Source organism: Thermobia domestica, chromosome 15, assembly GCF_964235325.1.
Source record: "Thermobia domestica chromosome 15, izTheDome1.hap1.1, whole genome shotgun sequence".
Taxonomy (NCBI): Eukaryota; Metazoa; Arthropoda; class Insecta; order Zygentoma; family Lepismatidae; genus Thermobia; species Thermobia domestica.
Window position 1 is genome coordinate 168,487,721 of NC_137468.1, and position 19,163 is coordinate 168,506,883.

Genomic DNA, 19,163 nt, shown 5'->3' on the forward strand with positions numbered 1-19,163 from the left:
CTTCCGTTGCAGAAATAAACGTTGGAAGATAGCGTTCCGCATCCAAAACCCGCTCAAGAATGTCGATCAGCTGAAGTGTTTTGTAGAGTGAAGTGTACGATGACCACTGTGTATCGAAAATAACAGTAATTGACTGGTCAATGTTTAGGGAAAGATATGCAAATACAAGTTGTTATTCCCGTCCTATCAACTCCATTGATGTTGCCACAAAGAGCAATTCTTTGGTGCACTGTGATAAGGACTTTAGTCACTTTCCGATCGTTTGCAGTGATACATTTTTTCACCAGAAAAACACTGTCGTTCAGTTGGTATTATGGACGTATGTCTGGGTACTATGAGGAAATGTGCCTTTTACAGTATTCATTTTGTAACGATATTTTCTTATTTTCGTTACATTACCCAGTTCGATATAACATGCATATGGTATTTGGTTAAAATGAAGTCACACAACATTCGTAGTTTTAAATCGATATATACCGCAAGAAATATCAATTGCAATATACTGAAATAATACACGTCAATTTTAAGCAGTGTCGACTTTTTAATAACTATCTTCTCTCAATCACCTGATCAATAAGAACAGGTTGTCATAGCAACCCAAAAACGGTAAATCTGTTCTTACAGCAACATCGGTTAAAAAATCATACACCAACATATATACAGGGTGGTAGGAAACTCCACCGAAAAACTTTTGGAGGCGGTTCCTTATACGAAATAAAAGTAAAAAGTTCTAATAAATATGGGTCGAAAAACGTCTCCTTTCAGAATTATGAACTACCGAAAATTCGAAATATCACGTTTTAAAACATTCTGGTTTAGAAACTATAAGGCCTGTCCCAAGCGGTTTAAGGAATTACACAGGAACTTTATACGGTCTATCTAAATATCCATGTTTCAGAATTCACCGGTACCAGCGAAACGAACGCACCATTAGTACTTAAAGGAGTATTCCTATACTTCAACTTCCTTTTCACAATTCCTTTCACCGATAACGGAAGATGGTAAAACATGGATATTTAGATAGAGAATATACTAGTTTTTTAAACCGCTTGGGATAGGTCCTATAGTTTCTAAGTTAGGGAGTTTTGAAAAATGATTTTTCGAATTTTCAATGGATCATAACTCTGAAAGGAGGCATTTTTTGGCCCATGTTTATTAGAACATTTTTCTTTCATTTCGTATAAGGAATCGCCTCCCAAAGTTTGTCGGTGGAGTTACCTACCACCCTGTATATATATTCCTTTTCTTCGTAATCACAGCCTCTGCACTTTTAAATAGCATCTTTTGCCCAAAATAGTTAAAAGAAGAATGGAAGTAGCTTACAAATATACAATATCGTTGTAATTTCGTCGGCCTTATAAGTTTGTTTTGGTTTATCTGAAAAATTAATTTTTGGACTTAGGCCCTTGTGACTGCACCAAAGAACTGTGTGCAAAGATGTCTAAAACAATTCGTGCGAACAGATGTCTGAGCATTTGATCCACAGCGAGCAATTTAACATGAGTTATACTACTGTCCAGAATATTGTGAATCATCTCGAGTATTATGAAGTGTGGGTGCAATGAATTCCCAGGATGTTGAAGGAAGCACAACAGCGCGAATTGGCGTATTCCTTTGAACATTTGTCGCACTACCAGTTGGAGAGGAATGACTTCTTGTTGCGTATTGTTGGTACAGGTGGCTACTGGTGCCACTATTTTGAACTAAGTTCAAAACCTTTTCCTATGCGACGGAAACAACCCTCATTTCCACGTCATATAAAATTCAACTCACTATCATGTGCAGGGAGTCACTGTTACAAACTCCTTTGTTTGCTATGCTTGAGTTCAAGAAGCCAGCCGAAACCATTAATGACGAACACTACTATCAAACTTTGATCCATCTTTGCACATAAAAACAAATGATCTAGCTTGTTGACTTCTGGGACAAATGTGTTACACGTTGACGCCCACGAAGTAATGTTGCACGTGACGTTCAGGACTTGTTCCGAAATGCTGTACCACCCTCCCTACAGCACTAACAATTTATCTTGTGACATTGATTTTTATATGATTTTCAGTTTAGCGTCCTTTTCAGCAGTGGAGTTATATGAGTCGTGGACCTACATATTAACGTGGGATCCGAACCACATGAGCTCGCGCCGGGAATCGAACCGGTCTCTCACGCCAAAGGTGCGTATGCTAACCGCTTAGCCACGAGGGAGCTGTGACTTTCACATCTTTCGATCTCTAAAACTACTGAAAGTCAAAAGGTTCACTCGGATGATGTGAAGGCTGCAGTCCGACAACAGTTCGGACGCCAGCCTTTCAAATTTTACATGAACACCATCCGTAGGTTGAGCACACTATGGGACAAATGTTCAAACGCTTATGATGACTTCTAAAGCACAATTCTGAAACACTCATTATAACGTGTCTTTACAATGTATATAAAGGTAATTAAATACTATTAGTACTTTCGCAGATATTCTCTGCAAACGAGTTTCATTTGATAACATCATATACAAATAATAAATTCTAAAACAGTTTCATACACCATTCTAGGAGTCATATTTGCTCTGTTTCTTGTTCTCAAATTGTAAACTACCATGAAAACCAAACTCTGGCTAGAACTTGGGAGATATTAAAGACGATGTTATAATTAAACGCCTTACATTTCATATGGGAAATATTTATTTTATTTTAAATCTGGTTTCATTGCCAACAAGAACATTAGGAAAACTAAAAATGGATCAAAAGATTGCAATCTTGAGTTTTTTTTTTTTTTTTTTTTTTTTTTTAAGGAGTCTCAAATTTTTTGAACGGCCTCTAAATAGAGTTTTTGTATTTTCTACGGAATAAGCATAGCATACTGAGTTAACTGATATTGACTTCGACTACACTATATACAGCTCTCTAGATACAAGGCCTACAAGAAAATCTTCGACTGAAATATATGGGATTTTTAGATTTAAAAAAAAAAAAAAAGTGTGGAATCAGCATCTCATCCTGACTTAATCCTGAAGATTAAGGACCTTTGTTAACTCTGCAGTCACCAGAATGTTTACATAGCAATTTAATCTAACCATGATTCCCTTAACCTATTGTTGATTTCTGGCTGCACACAGGCTACAATCCTGTATATACTGTATTTTCATCCCATTGCTCGATTTACAACTAAAATTTCAAGTGTGCTAGGAAAGATCAAAAAGCATAAATAATGGTATACCTGTCCAATGCAATCTCTGGAGGAAACATTTGAGATGTATCTTGAGACAAATCTTGATAAAGTGCTGGTATATCATCTCGCCTTGTTTTGAGCTTTTCCTTCTGATGTTCAGTTAGGACAACAGTCTTCTTCACTGGTGGGATGTGGACAAATTCCTGTTAAAAATAAGCATAATAATTTACATTTTCAATACCTTTGGGATATATCTGAAACTGATAAAAAAAAAAAAAAAAAAAAAAAAAAAAAAAAAAAAATCTTAAATACGTTATTATGATAAAGAGCATTTGTATTTTCTTCTCATTACTACCCTTGGAGAAAAAATAAAGTCCAAATGTTATTTGTAGAATTTTCACTCTAACAAGGGAAATGCATAATTTTTTAAATGAACTTCGGGACAATCTTTCGCGAGGTAGTAATGCACATTTAAAGTGTTAGTATTACAAACTAAAAGAGCGCAATAACCAGAAATAACCTAGAAAAAGCGTCTTAAGTTTCCAACTCACCGCATATATGATACGACAAGTAAAAGTATCAAGTGATGGCGCGGCAGTCAGGAGCATCTACGACTCACATGTACAGGGTCACGATTTAGATTTTCGCTCGAGTCAACATTTTTGTTTTTCTACTTAACCTACTAATATACTAGTAAAAAACGTGTAAGTCTTATGTTGGTGGTACTCTTGATCCCCTCAAGCGAAGTCTGAAATGACGCCGCTGGTTATAGCATACACCCAGTATTACCAAAGGGGATTTCCCCTCATCCCCCTTGTAATTCGCACCCTGTTCACAGAGACACGAAGCGTCAAAACCATTTTTTATAAGACTGTGGTATAGACCAATATAACTCGTGATATCAATATATTTGCGGAATAGGTTACTTTTTATTGCTAGTTAACATGGAACACTGGAAGGTTTTACAACTGATTTGAACATTTCTATTGTTTACGCATTATAAACATATGGTGAATTAATATTTTACTTGTAGTTACAAATAGCTACTTTATTGGTGAAACAAAAACTCAAAAAAGTTAACTCGAGCGGGAATCGAAACCAGGACCCTTTTTGCATGTGAGTCGTAGATGCTCCACATTCTGCCACGCCGTCATTTGATAACTTTACGCATCGTATCATATATGCGGCGAGTCAGAAACTTTAAGACGCTTTATTTCCGCTACTTCTGGCTAATGCGCTCTCCCAGTTCGTAGCATTAACACTTTAAATGTGCACCACTATCTCGCGAAAGATGGCCCCGAAGTTCATTTACCAAAGTCTGTTTACCCCTTGTAAGCTGGAAATCTGGAAGCACTGTCAAGGCAATAAAAGGGCAAAGAATAAAAAAGAAAGAGTAATCTGTGGATTTCATTTAACCTAAAAGGTTAATTATCAGCTAAGGTAAATTCATTTAAATAAAGTTTCAAGTTTCCGACCCACAGCTGGTAAAAACAGCTAAAATACAAACAAAGTTCACAACAAACAACGTGATCCAAATTTCATTTAAGAACAATATTTATCATGACGGATTATTTAACATAATAAGAAAAATTCACAATTTTTGTATTTCATTTATTGTTGATTCTTTCAGATTAAGTAACTCTGATGAAAGGTACCTTCAGTACTGCAACTCTTAAACATATACAGGGTGGACCATTTTTCTTGATACGCCCTTTTATCTTTTAAACCAATACGAGGGGCGTCCAATAAGTTATTTATCTAGACAGGAAGAGTGAAAGACTGACTGGACCGGGACTCGAACACAGGACCTCCGGCATACCGAGCCAATGCGTTAACCACTACACCACCCAGTCCGCTTTCCAGAACACCCACTCACTCTCCCACTCATCCGAGTCGGTGCTCTGCACTCGGATCACGTGAGTAGTACTTCAGACGACAACAAAAGTCCCGGTCCAGTCAGCCACATTTTCTCTCTGTGTGTTATAGAATTCACATTTACAGAAGATCTGGTGTGTGTAAAAAATCGGTTGTTCCCTCTTTCATTAATATCAGGCTTTTCAATGCTAATGGAAAAAAAAAAAAGAAAGAAAAAAGAAAATAGGAAATCACGCCGAAAAAGTATAGGAGGTTTCGTGAAGCTGTGAAAAAAGGAACACTTCAATTATCCAATAGGTAGAAATAAAAAAAAAAAATCACATGGAAATTACAGCAATTGTTATATGAACATACATTCTATTGTAAATGTAACTAAATGGGTAATTATCTCATTGCAAAATTTTACACAAGTTTCTTAGTGTTTTCGTACGTAGCTCACCAGTATTAAGCAACGACCGTAAGGAAAGTGTAAAAAGGATCTGCATCAGAAAATCAATGTTAGTAAATATACGTCTCCCAAGATCTAAAAAATGTAAATTAAATTTAAAGTGTAAACATTCTGCAGCTGGCGTTTTAAAGGTAAGATTTGACTATGTGTAACATATTCTACAATTATTTACCTACAATTAGTGCAAAAAGCATTGATACACCTAAATAAATTATTTACAAGTCTTTAAAATCACTACCCCATAAAACGTTTTAATGAATATGATGAAACTAGTTTATTTTTTGTTCCAGTATGGATGTATGAATACTTTTTGCGCTAACTGTATATTCTTTGGTGTAATTATTTTTAGCCAATAAGCAGGAAAGGACGAAACACAAAAGAGTCTCCATTCAACTACCCTACTGTGGAGATAAAAGGCCCTTCAACCATCCACACCTTATTTCCTTATGTTATTTTCACAAGTGGAAGTAGCAATGCCGCAAAAATATAGAAGGTTTCGTTAAAATATAGGAAATATATGAGTTTATAGGAAGAGACGCAAATATATAGGAAAAGCAGGAAATATAGGAGCATTGGAAAGCTTGTAATATGTTATGAATTTATAATCATCATAAGGTGGTCGGTATATGGACACAGGATTGTTCAAGAACAGCAGTGGTCTGTGGTACAACCCACGTGGTCCCGAATGGAGAGCACCGACTTCAAGAGTGAGACATTGAGAGGCTGTTCTGGGAAGTGGACTGACTGGCGTAGTGGTTAGCGCATCAGCACGATTCGCTGGAGGTCCCGGGTTCGAGTACCGGTCGTCAGTCATTTTTTTCACTTTTTGTGTGTTAAATCCTGGGGATATTTACTAGAACCTTATGGACTAACGAACTCCTGTAGAATGAACTGCGTTACTTGGTTAGATCAGGTGGAGGATTGAACTTACAACCCTTCCAAACATGTGAGCACAATGCCTGTCTTGAACGTTATAACAAAGTAGAGCAAGAACATTATTAATATTCCTAGGACCTCCTGTGGACATCTGACGGTAGGTAATCAATTACTATTGTAAAAAATGTACAAAGGAATAGACGAATCAAGGAGGCAATTACAAATGCGCTGCTGGACGTAACAATCTAAAACTTACGTGATGCTACTTACCATTTTCTTTGCTTTTGTTGCTTCCGAGGCTTTTTGTTCCTTCCTCAACTGCATTGGAGACTCGCCCCTTCTTTGGATTTTATTCAGGAAACTTCCCGATAATTTCATTGGTGACTGTTTAAACGAATCCGAATCTTGGCTGCCTTGACTAAACTCTTCTTCGTCATCCGCACTGAACACGGTTTTAATAACGCTAATAAGTGTCATAGGAACTTTGAAATTATAATTTTTGCCAGAAGCGAACGTTTCCTTCCAAAACTTCTTAGTTTTTGCTCTTATTTTCGGAAATGGATGTGGAAATGTCAGTTCCAGAATCGGAGCCAGCACTGAAAGAAATTCTGTATCATATTGTCCCTCATACTGCTGGCAAATTGTATCCGTTATCTGACACCAGAGTGTTACAATCTGAAAAGAAATAAAATAAGAGAAAAGTCACTTCATATTAAAACAGTTTAGTGCAATTATGAAAACGCAGAGAAGTTCTCAAAATACAAGAAATGGATCAATTTCAGTCACCAGAGGTGTATTTTAGGGGAATCAAATACTTCTTTTTGAGAGGGTTCTAAACAATCATTTGTTATCAATAAACAGCGCTACAAAGATTTTTCTACTGACTCAGGAGTCCGTTCAGAAAACCACGCGCTACAATAAAATACAAATCAAATTTGATACAAGACCTGGCATGTTTTGGCATTAAAGTATACTTGTTGGTATAAATGAATTAATTTGTGACAGGAATTAAATATAGTCGCGGTTCAAGGTAAATTAGAAACTCTGAATTCAATTTAACTTTAAGGAATTCATTAGAATTTCTTTCTAGCTCATTGAAGCACATGAAAAAAAATTAGAACTAATTACTTAAAAAAAATGGGAATACTAATATCAAAACAGAAGGAGGCAGACTGGTATATACATTCTTTGTAGCAATCTAGCGCACGAATTTTTTCGAAAATATAAATGATATCTTTACGTTTTACGTCCCACAGTTATGCCGGTTAGGCTAAAAGAGACGATGATAAGAAATGAATGAAATGGTGGAATGAAGAAAGTGGAAGGAAACTGAAGAATCCCGAGAAAAAACACGTACACAGTGTTTGTCTATCACAAAACTCACTTGGCACGCGATTATCAATGAGTATACTGAACTTTTAACAAGAAAATATCCCTATTGGACTAAGGAAGAAGTTGGTCAAGTGCTATATATGGAGTGCATTGGACTGTTTGGTTCAGTGTTGGACATTCGAAGTTAAGGAAATATTTAGAGAGCTTAGAAATGTGATTGGGGGAAGATGCAGAAGATGAAATTGAGAGAGAGAGTAACAAATGAAAATGTTTTGGAACAGATAGTAAAGAAGAGGACGTTTCTAGCCAGCATCCTTCATAGGAAGGCCAATTGTGACAACTGCATTGGGCGCATCTTGCTAAGAAATTGTCTTCTTCATGCTGCCATAGAAGGAAAAAGAAAAGTTGATTTGGAGTTCAACCTCCCTTTCAGCAGCGAGACTATATGACACGGAACCTAATGATTAACATGGAATCCGAACCACATGAACTCCCGCCAGGAATCGAGCCCGGGTCTCACATGCCAAAGGTGCGTACGCTAACCGCTTAGCCACGAAGGAGCTCGAACAAAGGAAAGAAAGCGAGGAATAGAAAGAATAACACAACTGATGAACAACACGATGATTTGAAGAACAGAAGAAAATTTGTGAGTTAAAAGAGTAAGCTGAAGATCGAGAAACGTGGAAGAAACGTTCAGATCTACAATTGAACAAAAAACACCTCATTAGTCCCAAGATCTGCCAAAAGGCAGAACACTTAATAATAATAATAATAATAATAATAATAATAATAATAATAATAATAATAATAATAATAATAATAATAAAAGACAAATCTGTCCATCGGCATAGTTATGGACACAACTGTCCCCACTGTCCTCACATTATCATGTGTTCGGTTTTGCTACAAGGCCAACGCCCACCCAATTACAGAGAACATATTTTATATATATATATATATATATATATATATATAGAGAGAGAGAGAGAGAGAGAGAGAGAGAGCAGATGGATAGATAGATAAATAGATATAACTCTCTTAGGAAACAAACCGTACAAGGTAGACAAAAGCAAATTTTTTACTGGATACCACAAGTGACAAGAAGTGACCTACACAGCATTCTAATACAAGGTGGTGTGACGAAATTAGGTACTACTGCAAATATCTAGGAAACAAATTACCCAACATATATTGTTGTCAAAAAGTATTGGAAAGATCTTAATCCAGCAATGGATCAGCAAGTGTTGATAATATGTGTGTTTCAAATATACGTAGACCTAAATAACCCTCATCACTATTGTGTGTTTCAAATGATAAGCGGCGTGACCTTGAGTTGGCTTCACGCGGTGTCCAATTGGCTTTGAGTGGTGTTGACAATTCGCGACAACTAGTTCTGCACGCTGACTTCTCGCGCTACTGCGAATCTTGACAATACCAGAGGCGCTTATTAGAAATATTGTACTAGCATATTAACTGCTCACTTTACCAAGTACAGAAAAGAATTACGAACACATACGTGAAAACTATATCTTTTTATGACAACTGGTTGTCATGATACACACTTTTAAAGGTTTCCATATAAAACAATTAGTAAAACGAGCGTTGAGTCCCACGTCTAATTTCCAGTGGATTTTTCTTCGATTTGGAACTGGAACTCAACTTTTATTACAGAAGAATCAGGGGGTTGTTCTAGGGGAACATTACTTTCAGGGGGAGGAAAGCTTTTCACACATTAAAAACAGAACAAATGACCTCTTTCAGAATATGAAAGCATTTTAATTCACCATGTATACTATACACATATGTTTTCACGATGCTACCTTATCAGAAGACGGATCTTGACAGTACTGAAGTTGAAACCCGGATTATTTAAGACATAAATGAATAAGCTATTCATAAGAAAACAAATGCTGTTTATAGTAGTCTGTTTATCTGACTTTGTGTTCATGTAGGTTAAAATACTAAAGGGAAAAAACTCGAAAAAATATCAACTCGAATGCAATAATATAGTAGCGAGTTTACAGTGCTCCAGTTAGGGAAATGAGAATATAAAGCATATCATTAATTTTAGTTGTTTCAATTAGGTATAGAAACCGTATTGATGATGTTTGCTTTTTTTTTTTTTTTTTTTTTTTTTTTTTAATTTTCATATTTCACTATAAACGTCCCTCATTTACATTAACTGAAGTTTGTTAAATATACCAGACGAACCTCGTTTTGGAGTTGGAAATAGTTTGGAAAGACAGGGCCCCCTTTTCCCCCGTGGCTACATACCTTTGCAATCTGATTGATATATATATATATATACGCCTAACATCGTAAGAATAAAGCACGGGAAGTTTGTAATTTGTTTTGAAATTTACTTCAAGATAGGCTCTTTCTTATTCGACAGAAGAAACGCAGTATGTTTTCTGTTCGTTTTTTTCTTTCACGTTCGACTGCCTTATGTGCCTTTTAACACCCTCTTTTCTCCTCTATAAAAAAACCAAAAGCATCAGGCGTCTGAACGGTGTCATAAATTATCGTAACCCAAAATAAACTCGAGCATATCGAGTTGCTTAGGAATCAAGCCCAAGCGTGTTACTTGTTATGAAAATGGATAAGGAAAGAAAGGAGCTAGTTGTGTAGGAACGTAACTTCTCTTCTAGCATAATGAGAATTCATCAGTGTCTCGTAGCATAATGAAAATTCATCAGTCTCTCGTCCGCTTTCTTTCGTGGTAATTCGTTTGTTCTCCAAAATTATAGTTGACAATGTCTTTAAGCAAACCGAGTACAGCAGGGTTTTTTTTTCTTCGTTTTTTTTTCTTTCTTTTTCTTTCATGTGCTACGAAGTTAAGCTCGAAGAATTATTTTTTGTGTTTACAGTTTTTGGAATCCATAACAATAAATTTACAAGACTCAGATTCAGACAATGACGAAATATTAACTGACATAGACGATAGGGAAAGTAATGTTGAAGACGAGTGTTTAGCATATCCACTGGAAAAGTTAATAGGTAAGTAATGTAGTTACTATATATACTTTTAGGATGCACAGTCAAAATTCTTGAGTTTGCTAGAATAGTACATTTACATTGTGAATAATGTTGCCAATGTATGTGTCATAATCTCAACTGGAGGACGAGCGAGAAGGAAAAAGGGAGTCCGAAATCCGGCAACACCGCGTGGAATATCGTGCGCCATTGGCCACTGCCCGTGATGCTTTACATCTGAAATACACAATACACTCATGTGATCCCAGTTTTCATTCTTGATATCTGAGCATTTTAGATTAAGAAATAAATCGCTTATACATTGTTTCTCGGAATCATATGTTTAACGCTTTAGCTCTGAGAAAACAACAAAGATAGTTAAACTGAAATTTACTGTTCCTGGGTATAACTGGGTAAATTTCACTGTTATGTCTGGTTATAACAAACGGTTCTGCGAGCTCGAAATATTTAACAACCGGTTCTAGCGAACCGGTCGGAACTGGCTGAATAGCACCACTGCTTGTAACCGACCTTTTCATTTATTTTATCCCTGTTAAGACTACAATATATTGGGTACAGAATATTTCAGTATAGATTAACAACTTTTTTCATATCACGACCCCCTTTTACTAACCCTCTTGCCAGTAACTCTCATTAGTACTTTCTTGGTTGTAATAAGCTTTTTAGGTAGATTTTAAAATCTACCTACTATGGAGATTTCACACAATCTATCAATATACATGGTGAAATAAAAGTCCCTTGTGTGTTGAGAACGGGTTGGGGGAAAATGATGGAACTTGAAAGTGGTCTGACACATCAAATGATGCTATCAAGCATCATGGCTGCCATCTTTGATTGCAATTCGAAATTTCAAATGCAAAGGGAGTCATTTTACATGTTTTAAGGTTAGAATTTTTACCAGAAATACGCTTGTGCGGTTATTTTAGCTTTAAGACAAGTCATTTCAGAGTTACTGTTTCTGAAAGTTTTCTAGTTATGTCCTTAGGGGCTAAACTCACGTTTCGTGGAAGGGATGAGATTTTAGTTGCAAAATTTGATTAGTATTTCAGAACACTGATGCTAATAAAATTACTTTAAAATAATAAATTTTCGAAAAGTAATATTTGAAGCACACTTCGCGTTGTGTTAGCTTTAAGATTTTTCTGCAAGGCTATGTAATTGGCTCCTTTTTTCAAGTCAATAATTTATTGAAGAAAAGTAATGTTTGTGGCGTTCCGAGTGGCGATCCAAGCCCATTTTCAATAATGTTCAGTTTTACTCAGGAAATGGATTCTATTTCAAAACGTAATATCTTCGCAGTCAAGAGTGCGGCTAGGAGGGCAGCCGCCTCAACTCCACATTAAATCTCAGATTTTGGGGACAGTAAGGCAGTTTTAGAAACCTTTTGATAAGCAAAGTTCAGCAGAACAAGTTTGAGGTCCTTACACCGAATAAATACGGAGGAAATATAGATGATCAAAACTGGAACGTTGCTTAGGCCCAATTTCCAGAATTTTAAGCAGGTCCGAAACTCGAAAGTAGATCCACCTTTGAAATCCTAGGCCAAAAAATAAACAAGAGAGCAATTTAGGCCTATAGTTCCTTACGATCAATATAAATGGTGATCGGTATAAAATGGTGATATAAATGGTGATTTATTCGGTATAAGGACTTCAATTTTTTTCTGTGGACTTTGCTGAGCAAAGGGTTTCTAAATCTGCATTACTGCTCCCAACATCTGAAATTGAGGTTAGGGGGCGGATGACCTCTAAACGGACGCCCCTCTCTAGCGGCAATCACATAAAACTCTAGACTGCACTTTGTCATAAGTTTTTCTTTCTTTCCTTTCGGATTCTATCTTTCTCTAAAGCAGCGTTTCCCAACCTTTTTCAACTTACGGCACACTACATGTGTAACTTGAATTACCGCGGCACACTCATAAATATCATTATTATTATTTGTAAACATAAAATACCGTGATATATATTTGTGATTACTGATCTTTTCAGAGAAGAAAGCTCGATCACTGGTTTTCCCCCGTGGTAAATCATCATGCTTATTTTTTTTATTCTAATTTAAAAATAGAAAACAACTGCAATGAAATGTTGGACTCAGGTTTTTAAAAATACGTTTTCTTTTTCGAAAACTGCATGCAATCTTTCACTAAGAAAGATCACTAATAACGAACGAACAAACAAATCTCTTTTACTTTTAAAACACAAATGTAGGTAACTTTTATGCATGTTTGCTTTGTTGAAAAGATTCAGTGTAAATTTAAAATTTCAAGTTACGAAATAGTCTGGAAATATAAAGAAGCAATAGTGGTCATAACAGTGGCAACAAATAATTTTTCAACATTAAAAATGTACAGAAAAGTAACAAGGTATGAAACTTAAAATTGTAGATTCGTAGTAGAGGTTCATAGTAATGTGAAATACAAATATACATTTTCGCTATGTCTTGCAATTTGATTGTTATAGAATTAATAATTTTGTTTCGATTTCCTCGCGGCACACCAGCGGCTCATTCACGGTCCACCAGTGTGTCACGGCACACCGGTTGGGAAACGCTGCTCTAAAGTATGTATGTACGAAGACTGAGAACCAACATGTACTGTATCAATGAATGCCTGCGATATTTCAGAAGCACAATTTAGCAAAGAACTATTTGTTTTCTGAATACAACACATTAATTTGTTTCCATGATAATTCTTTATTTTTTTATCAGTTCTATAAAAAGTGCAACCTTCGACTACGACACTTTCTCGCAAGTTAACTGATAAGCATTTAAACAGTACAATAAACGTTAAAAACAAGGGGGGGGGGGAGACAAAAGAAATTGTAGATCACCACACTGACCTGCTGTAGCCACGAGAAATCAAAACATTCACATGGGAAGAAGTCTTTTGAATGAGAAGCACTTTTTGATCATTTTCTTTTTCTGGCAGATTTTTTTTTTACAAAAATGAAATAAAATAAACATGTTTAAAACAAGTCTTAAAAAATACACGTGTTTAAAACAAAATGTTTAAAATGTACATAAAATTTGTTTAAAACAAAATCAATTGTTTAAAACAAGTTTTAATCATTTGTTTTAAACAAAACAACCCTGATGCACTCACATTTTATACTTACCTCATCAGCTAAAAGCTTCCCTGAAGTGGAAGAATCTGGTTTCAAGTTTAACAAGAACAATAATGATGGCCGCAAGTCTGAAAGTAGCTTCTGCATTTCGGTCTGAGTCTTCTCACAGAAGATATTTACAACTGAATTCGATATAGATATGCAAACATTATTGTAGACTGCATCATTTCGTTTCGTTTGGAGTTGAAGTTTCTCTTTCACTTGACACACAAGACGGCACATGCTCTCGACTAGTTTTAACGAATTAGTGGCATTTTTAGCCCACTTTGTAGGAAGAAACGTCTCTAGAGAGAGAAAAAAAAATATTTATTTATTTATTTATTCAGTGTCGGTCAACATTGTATATATTACAGGGTGCATCATTTATAATGTCCAACCATGATAACGGAGAAACCAGAAGGAGGAAGAAACCGAAACTCTGCACGAAGCAATTATAAGAAGGGGGGACATCTTTGCACGTATTAAACCGAAACATACAACAGTGTTGCCAACCCAATATAGTTTTTTTTTTTTTTTCAAATGGCACTACGTTAGATTATTGCGTATTTCGAATCAACGTGTCAAACGAAAACTTAAAATACCACATTTATTATTCAATGTTGCAAACTAAGGATGTTATAGTATCACAAACATCCAAAGTTCGGAAGCCTCTATCACATATACAGCACAACGGAAATGAACACAAGGCACATCGAAAGTATTTTAGCGTTGAATACCATGGTCATGGTATAACTTGTTTCGAATAGATAGGATTAAAGTTACTAAGGTTTGAAAATTTGATTTTTTAAAGTTCGCAACACTGCTGAAAATTGCGTATTTGTGGAAAATATTTAAAACTATTGTTTTCCTTCTCCTTTATAGAATCACAGCAATAGCTTTTAGCAGCTGTAATTACAGCAAGTTATCGTAATTACATGATTTAAGCAGTGTTGCAAACTTCAGCAATGCTTTTCATATAACCGGACCGGTTTGAGATATTGAAGTGCTATAAACGACAAAATGATTTGCTTGCCAATTGCAAACCATACAAGTAACTGGATATGATACTTATCTAAGTATGTTTTTGAAATAAAACCTTTCAAAGAAGTTTAAATTTTCAAGCCCTTGTAATTTTGTTCCTATTCATTTGAAACAAGACACATCAATGATCATGGTATCCAACGCTAAAGGTACTTTCGATGTGCCTTGTGTCCATTTCCGTTGTACTGAATGTGTGATAGAGGCTTTCAAACTTTGGATGTTTGTGATACTATAACATCTTTAGTTTGTAATTCTGAATAATAAATATAGTATTTTAAGTTTTTGTTTCACATGTTGATTCGAAATATGTAATAAGCTGACGTAGTGCCAGTTGAAACAACATAACTTTATATTGGGTTGTAACACTGTTGGATGTTTCTGTTTAATACGTGCAAAGATGTCCCCCTGCAAAGTTTCGATTTTCTTCCTCTTTGGTTTCTCCGTTATCAGTGTTGGACATTATAAATGGTGCACCCTATATATAATTTTTTTATTCACTTTATTGTGTAGTATACATAATGTTTTAGTCATATTGTAAACTACAATAATGCATTATAAAAATATAAACATGAAGTACATGTATATAAATTATAAGATACCTAATGTACTTGTAAACTTTTACATTAGATGACTTAACTGAATAAGTCAATTTAAATCATCATTTAAATATGCATCAACATTGTAAAAATAGGAGGTTTTGTAGCAATTTCCTGACCTTACTTAAAAGTGTTACCATGTTTTCTCACGTAATAATCGCTCTCGCATAATAGTTGCACCTTAAGTTTAAAGTAAAAACATTCGCCAAAAATATTCGCATAAAAATCGCACTCTACGGGATTTCTGTCTTTCTGAACGAAACTTTTTTCGAAATTGCTTATCTTGCGCGAGTCCGGGCAAAAGAACTTTTCGTGTTTACTGACACGTAACATAGGGATCCATCTGTCAACGGAGATCAGACAACTTACTTCTACCCTCCATTCTGCGCGCCCCCCTCCAAGTATGACTCATCCCAGTATGCCACCTATTTACAATTACCTCGTCTGCTCTGGCATTTCATCGTATTGCCTCAACGGTTTCAAACATCTGGTTGTGATTCCAAAAATCACTTTCTAGCTGACAGACAGGTACTGGCGCCAAAGCGACAAAAACCACCTTCGTTGCTACTCGACTTTTAGTTCATTGGCGTTCATCATTACGGTAGTTTGAAGAAAGTGTGGCCTGGTCATTACCGTGTTCAAGTATAACTTACGGGAGCGGAAACTTCGGTTTCGGAAAATTCTTTCCTGGTGTTTTTGCTCGAAAAAATCGAAAAGTTCAGAAACAACAAGTTATACGGCAGATTATAAACTGAAGGTGATAAAATATGCAGAAAAGAATGGTAAGAACTACAGAAAGAGAACGGGGTGTGAATGAAAATTTAATCACCGACTGGAGGAAAGCCGAACACCGGTGTAAGCAGGCGTGCATTCAGAGGACCAAAGCGTGGAATTTTCCCAACAGTGGAAGAGAAATTTCTTTCTTATATACGTGACGTCCGAAATAATGGATATGCAATTTCATGCTAAATGCTTCAAATAAAAGCACGCAAAATTGCAAGAACGAACGATATTCCACACACACAATTCAAAGCATGTCGAGAGTGGTTAACAAGATTTATGCTCCGCAATGGTCTGGCATACGTAGTATTTTATCTTATTTTACCGTATGTATGCTGTATTTTATGTTGACACAATGCTATATACGTATCAAAATCCAAACTTGTTTTGATCGTAGCGATAACTGAATGGCAGCTTTCCTCGCATGGTAGTTGCAGTTGGATTTTCGCATTAATATATTTTTTTAAGCAAAAAGTGCGACTATTAAGCGAGTAATCACGGTAATATTCAATCTCTTATATTGGTGCGGTAGTTTGTAGTTGCACAGTTTTATTGCCTAGAACATAACTGCCTGGTTGGATTTTCATACTCAAAATGTTGGTAAGATAAATATGCAGAAATTCTGGTATTGTACAAGTGACGATCTGCATTAGTTTCAAAAATATGTAAATGTAAATATTAAAAAAGTCCTACCAAAATATATACAATGGGGTAATATATTAAGGCTTAACACTTTTTCTTTCTGAAAGATAAGAATACTTCTCACTAGAGTACAATTCCCCCAAAATTTAAATTCGTACCTTAACATCAATTAAAAATTGCATGATACACAATTCTGATGTTGACAATTATAACATTTGGTTCAATTTACGAATTAAATATACCCTTTCCTGTAACGCTTTAGGTCTGTTGTGCTAGATGTTATATAGACCAACAGAAAACATGTCAACAGACAAGTGAACAGTAAATTACGACAAAAACGTATTACCCTGGAAATCAATTAAATTAGACACTTTCCTGATTTGGCTATTTTCTGTGGAGCCCAGATTAGCGACGTAGGATAATTTTCATTACACTTTATTTTTACAGAATACTAATGCGGCTGAAACCGTGTTGTCAAAGAGAAACTGATTGTTGAACTGGACAAGGAGAAAGAAGAAATGAAATCAAATTGCTACTAGGTCCCTTTAGGTTAGACGAATGATTAATGAAAAAATTGAAGGAATGTTCACGTGGAAGGAAATGGGAACATCGCGAGAAAACCCACGACACCATATTATCCACCACAAATTCGCATGGGCTGGGATCTCTTGCACCAGAAATAAACGCTCTACGACTAAGCCACAGTGGCTCAGTAATAGAGCGTTCACCTCTGGTGCATAGGGTCCCTGATTCGATCCCAGCTCGCGCCAAGTGAACTTTGTGATGGACAAACTCCGTGTACGTGGACTTCCTCGGGGTCTTCCCGTTTCCTCCCACTTCCTTCATTCCACCATTTCATTCATTTCTCATCATTACTGTCTCCTTTAGCCTAGCCGGCATAACCGTGGGACGGAAGATTTCATTTCAGAGTAAATTATCGAGTCGGAGAAACAACTCGTAATTAATTAAAACTCTCCTTAAAGTTTTTCAAAAAGTTGAAAAAGAGGTTAATTGTGTACTTTGAAAAATTATCTGTATCCTGTATCTTGATTTAAACGAGGACATAACGAACTATCAGCCTACTTTTGATATAAAATCTTTTTAGTATGTGTGCGATTTTATGAAGTCGTTAACATCTGCCAATTATTTGTTTATTACAGAAAAAAAAGTTTTATTTTTGGCAACCTCCATAACGGGCAGGTTCCACTTATCTATCATTATAATCGAACTGTATCCTACTGCAACAAATAGAAAAATAAGAAATTTACATTACAATAGCATCTGGCACTATGTTTGGCATTCGTTTGCTTTAGTGGTCGATATTTAAATAAATAACATTAGCTTTTCTATACGAAGTTCTCTCTATATTATCTAATTATAATCCTTTTTAATTATTTAACAATCTATTTAATATATATCCGCTTAAGGCGAGCAATATTTACTTGCTGAAATGAAACTTTACTATTTTAAAATGAAAACTAATATGATGGGCTATTTTTATCTCTACAGGATCTGTATTCTAACATTTTCCGTGCAGTGATAGCATTGTCGGTAACGTCAACATTCAATTCTCAATCAATCTTAGATTCATCAAACACAGAATACTTACGTTTTTCTTTACAGTTTTTATCCATCGAAGTTTGAATAAATACTACAATTATCTGCATCACTGTGTCCAACTGCATTAATGAATCCGGCATATCTTCTATTGTTTTACAGAAAAGTGCACATAACTGTGTGCGAAATTCATACTCTTCTGTGGTTATTGCCATCTCGGAGCATATGATGCAGGTTTTGTATAAGTTGCTCCAAACTTTCAACAAATTTTTCATAGAGTTCTGAAAGAAAGAAAATTATGTATTATTTGATACTTTAGTAAATAACAATAATTCAAAGGCTTTAGCCCAGGGTTTGAAAAGACCCATTTAAAAAAAAAAATAACCAACCCACCTGTGCCCATATGGGTTTATTCGGATATTTCCGGTTTTGTTTTTTCTCGAAATATTTCAATTTCTTTAAATATGATTCATATTTTTTAAGATTTTCATTGTCACAACTTGCGACAATTTTCATTCACTGCTGTTTTGAAAAAATTGCCGCCATTTTGAAATTTTACATTGGATTGCCGAGAAAATCTATACAGCAAATTTAGAATGTATCGAAATTTCAACTTCAAAGTCCGAAAGTTGTACCCTGTAGTGTGTGTGGTACAGGCAGACAAACGAACAAATGTAGATCGAGTCATCCCAGGGGCCTTAGTGACGTTCGCCAAATATGAATACTAAATATATTTATTTAAAACAAAGATATAATTCGTTT

General features: G+C 35.5%; 1 protein-coding gene across 2 annotated transcripts in view; it reads right to left on the reverse strand.

The window, feature by feature from the left end:
* The window catches only part of LOC145671347 (uncharacterized), a 104,713-nt gene that overhangs the window by 38,408 nt on the left and 47,142 nt on the right, over positions 1–19,163 (reverse strand). For both annotated transcript variants that reach the window (XM_081740387.1, XM_081740388.1), the window contains exons 5-8: positions 18,454–18,682; positions 13,798–14,090; positions 6,629–7,033; positions 3,208–3,362 (exon numbers count right to left, since the gene is read on the reverse strand). In XM_081740387.1, the coding sequence (XP_081596513.1) occupies positions 3,208–3,362; positions 6,629–7,033; positions 13,798–14,090; positions 18,454–18,682 (1,082 nt within the window). The remainder of the gene's footprint in view (positions 1–3,207; positions 3,363–6,628; positions 7,034–13,797; positions 14,091–18,453; positions 18,683–19,163) is intronic.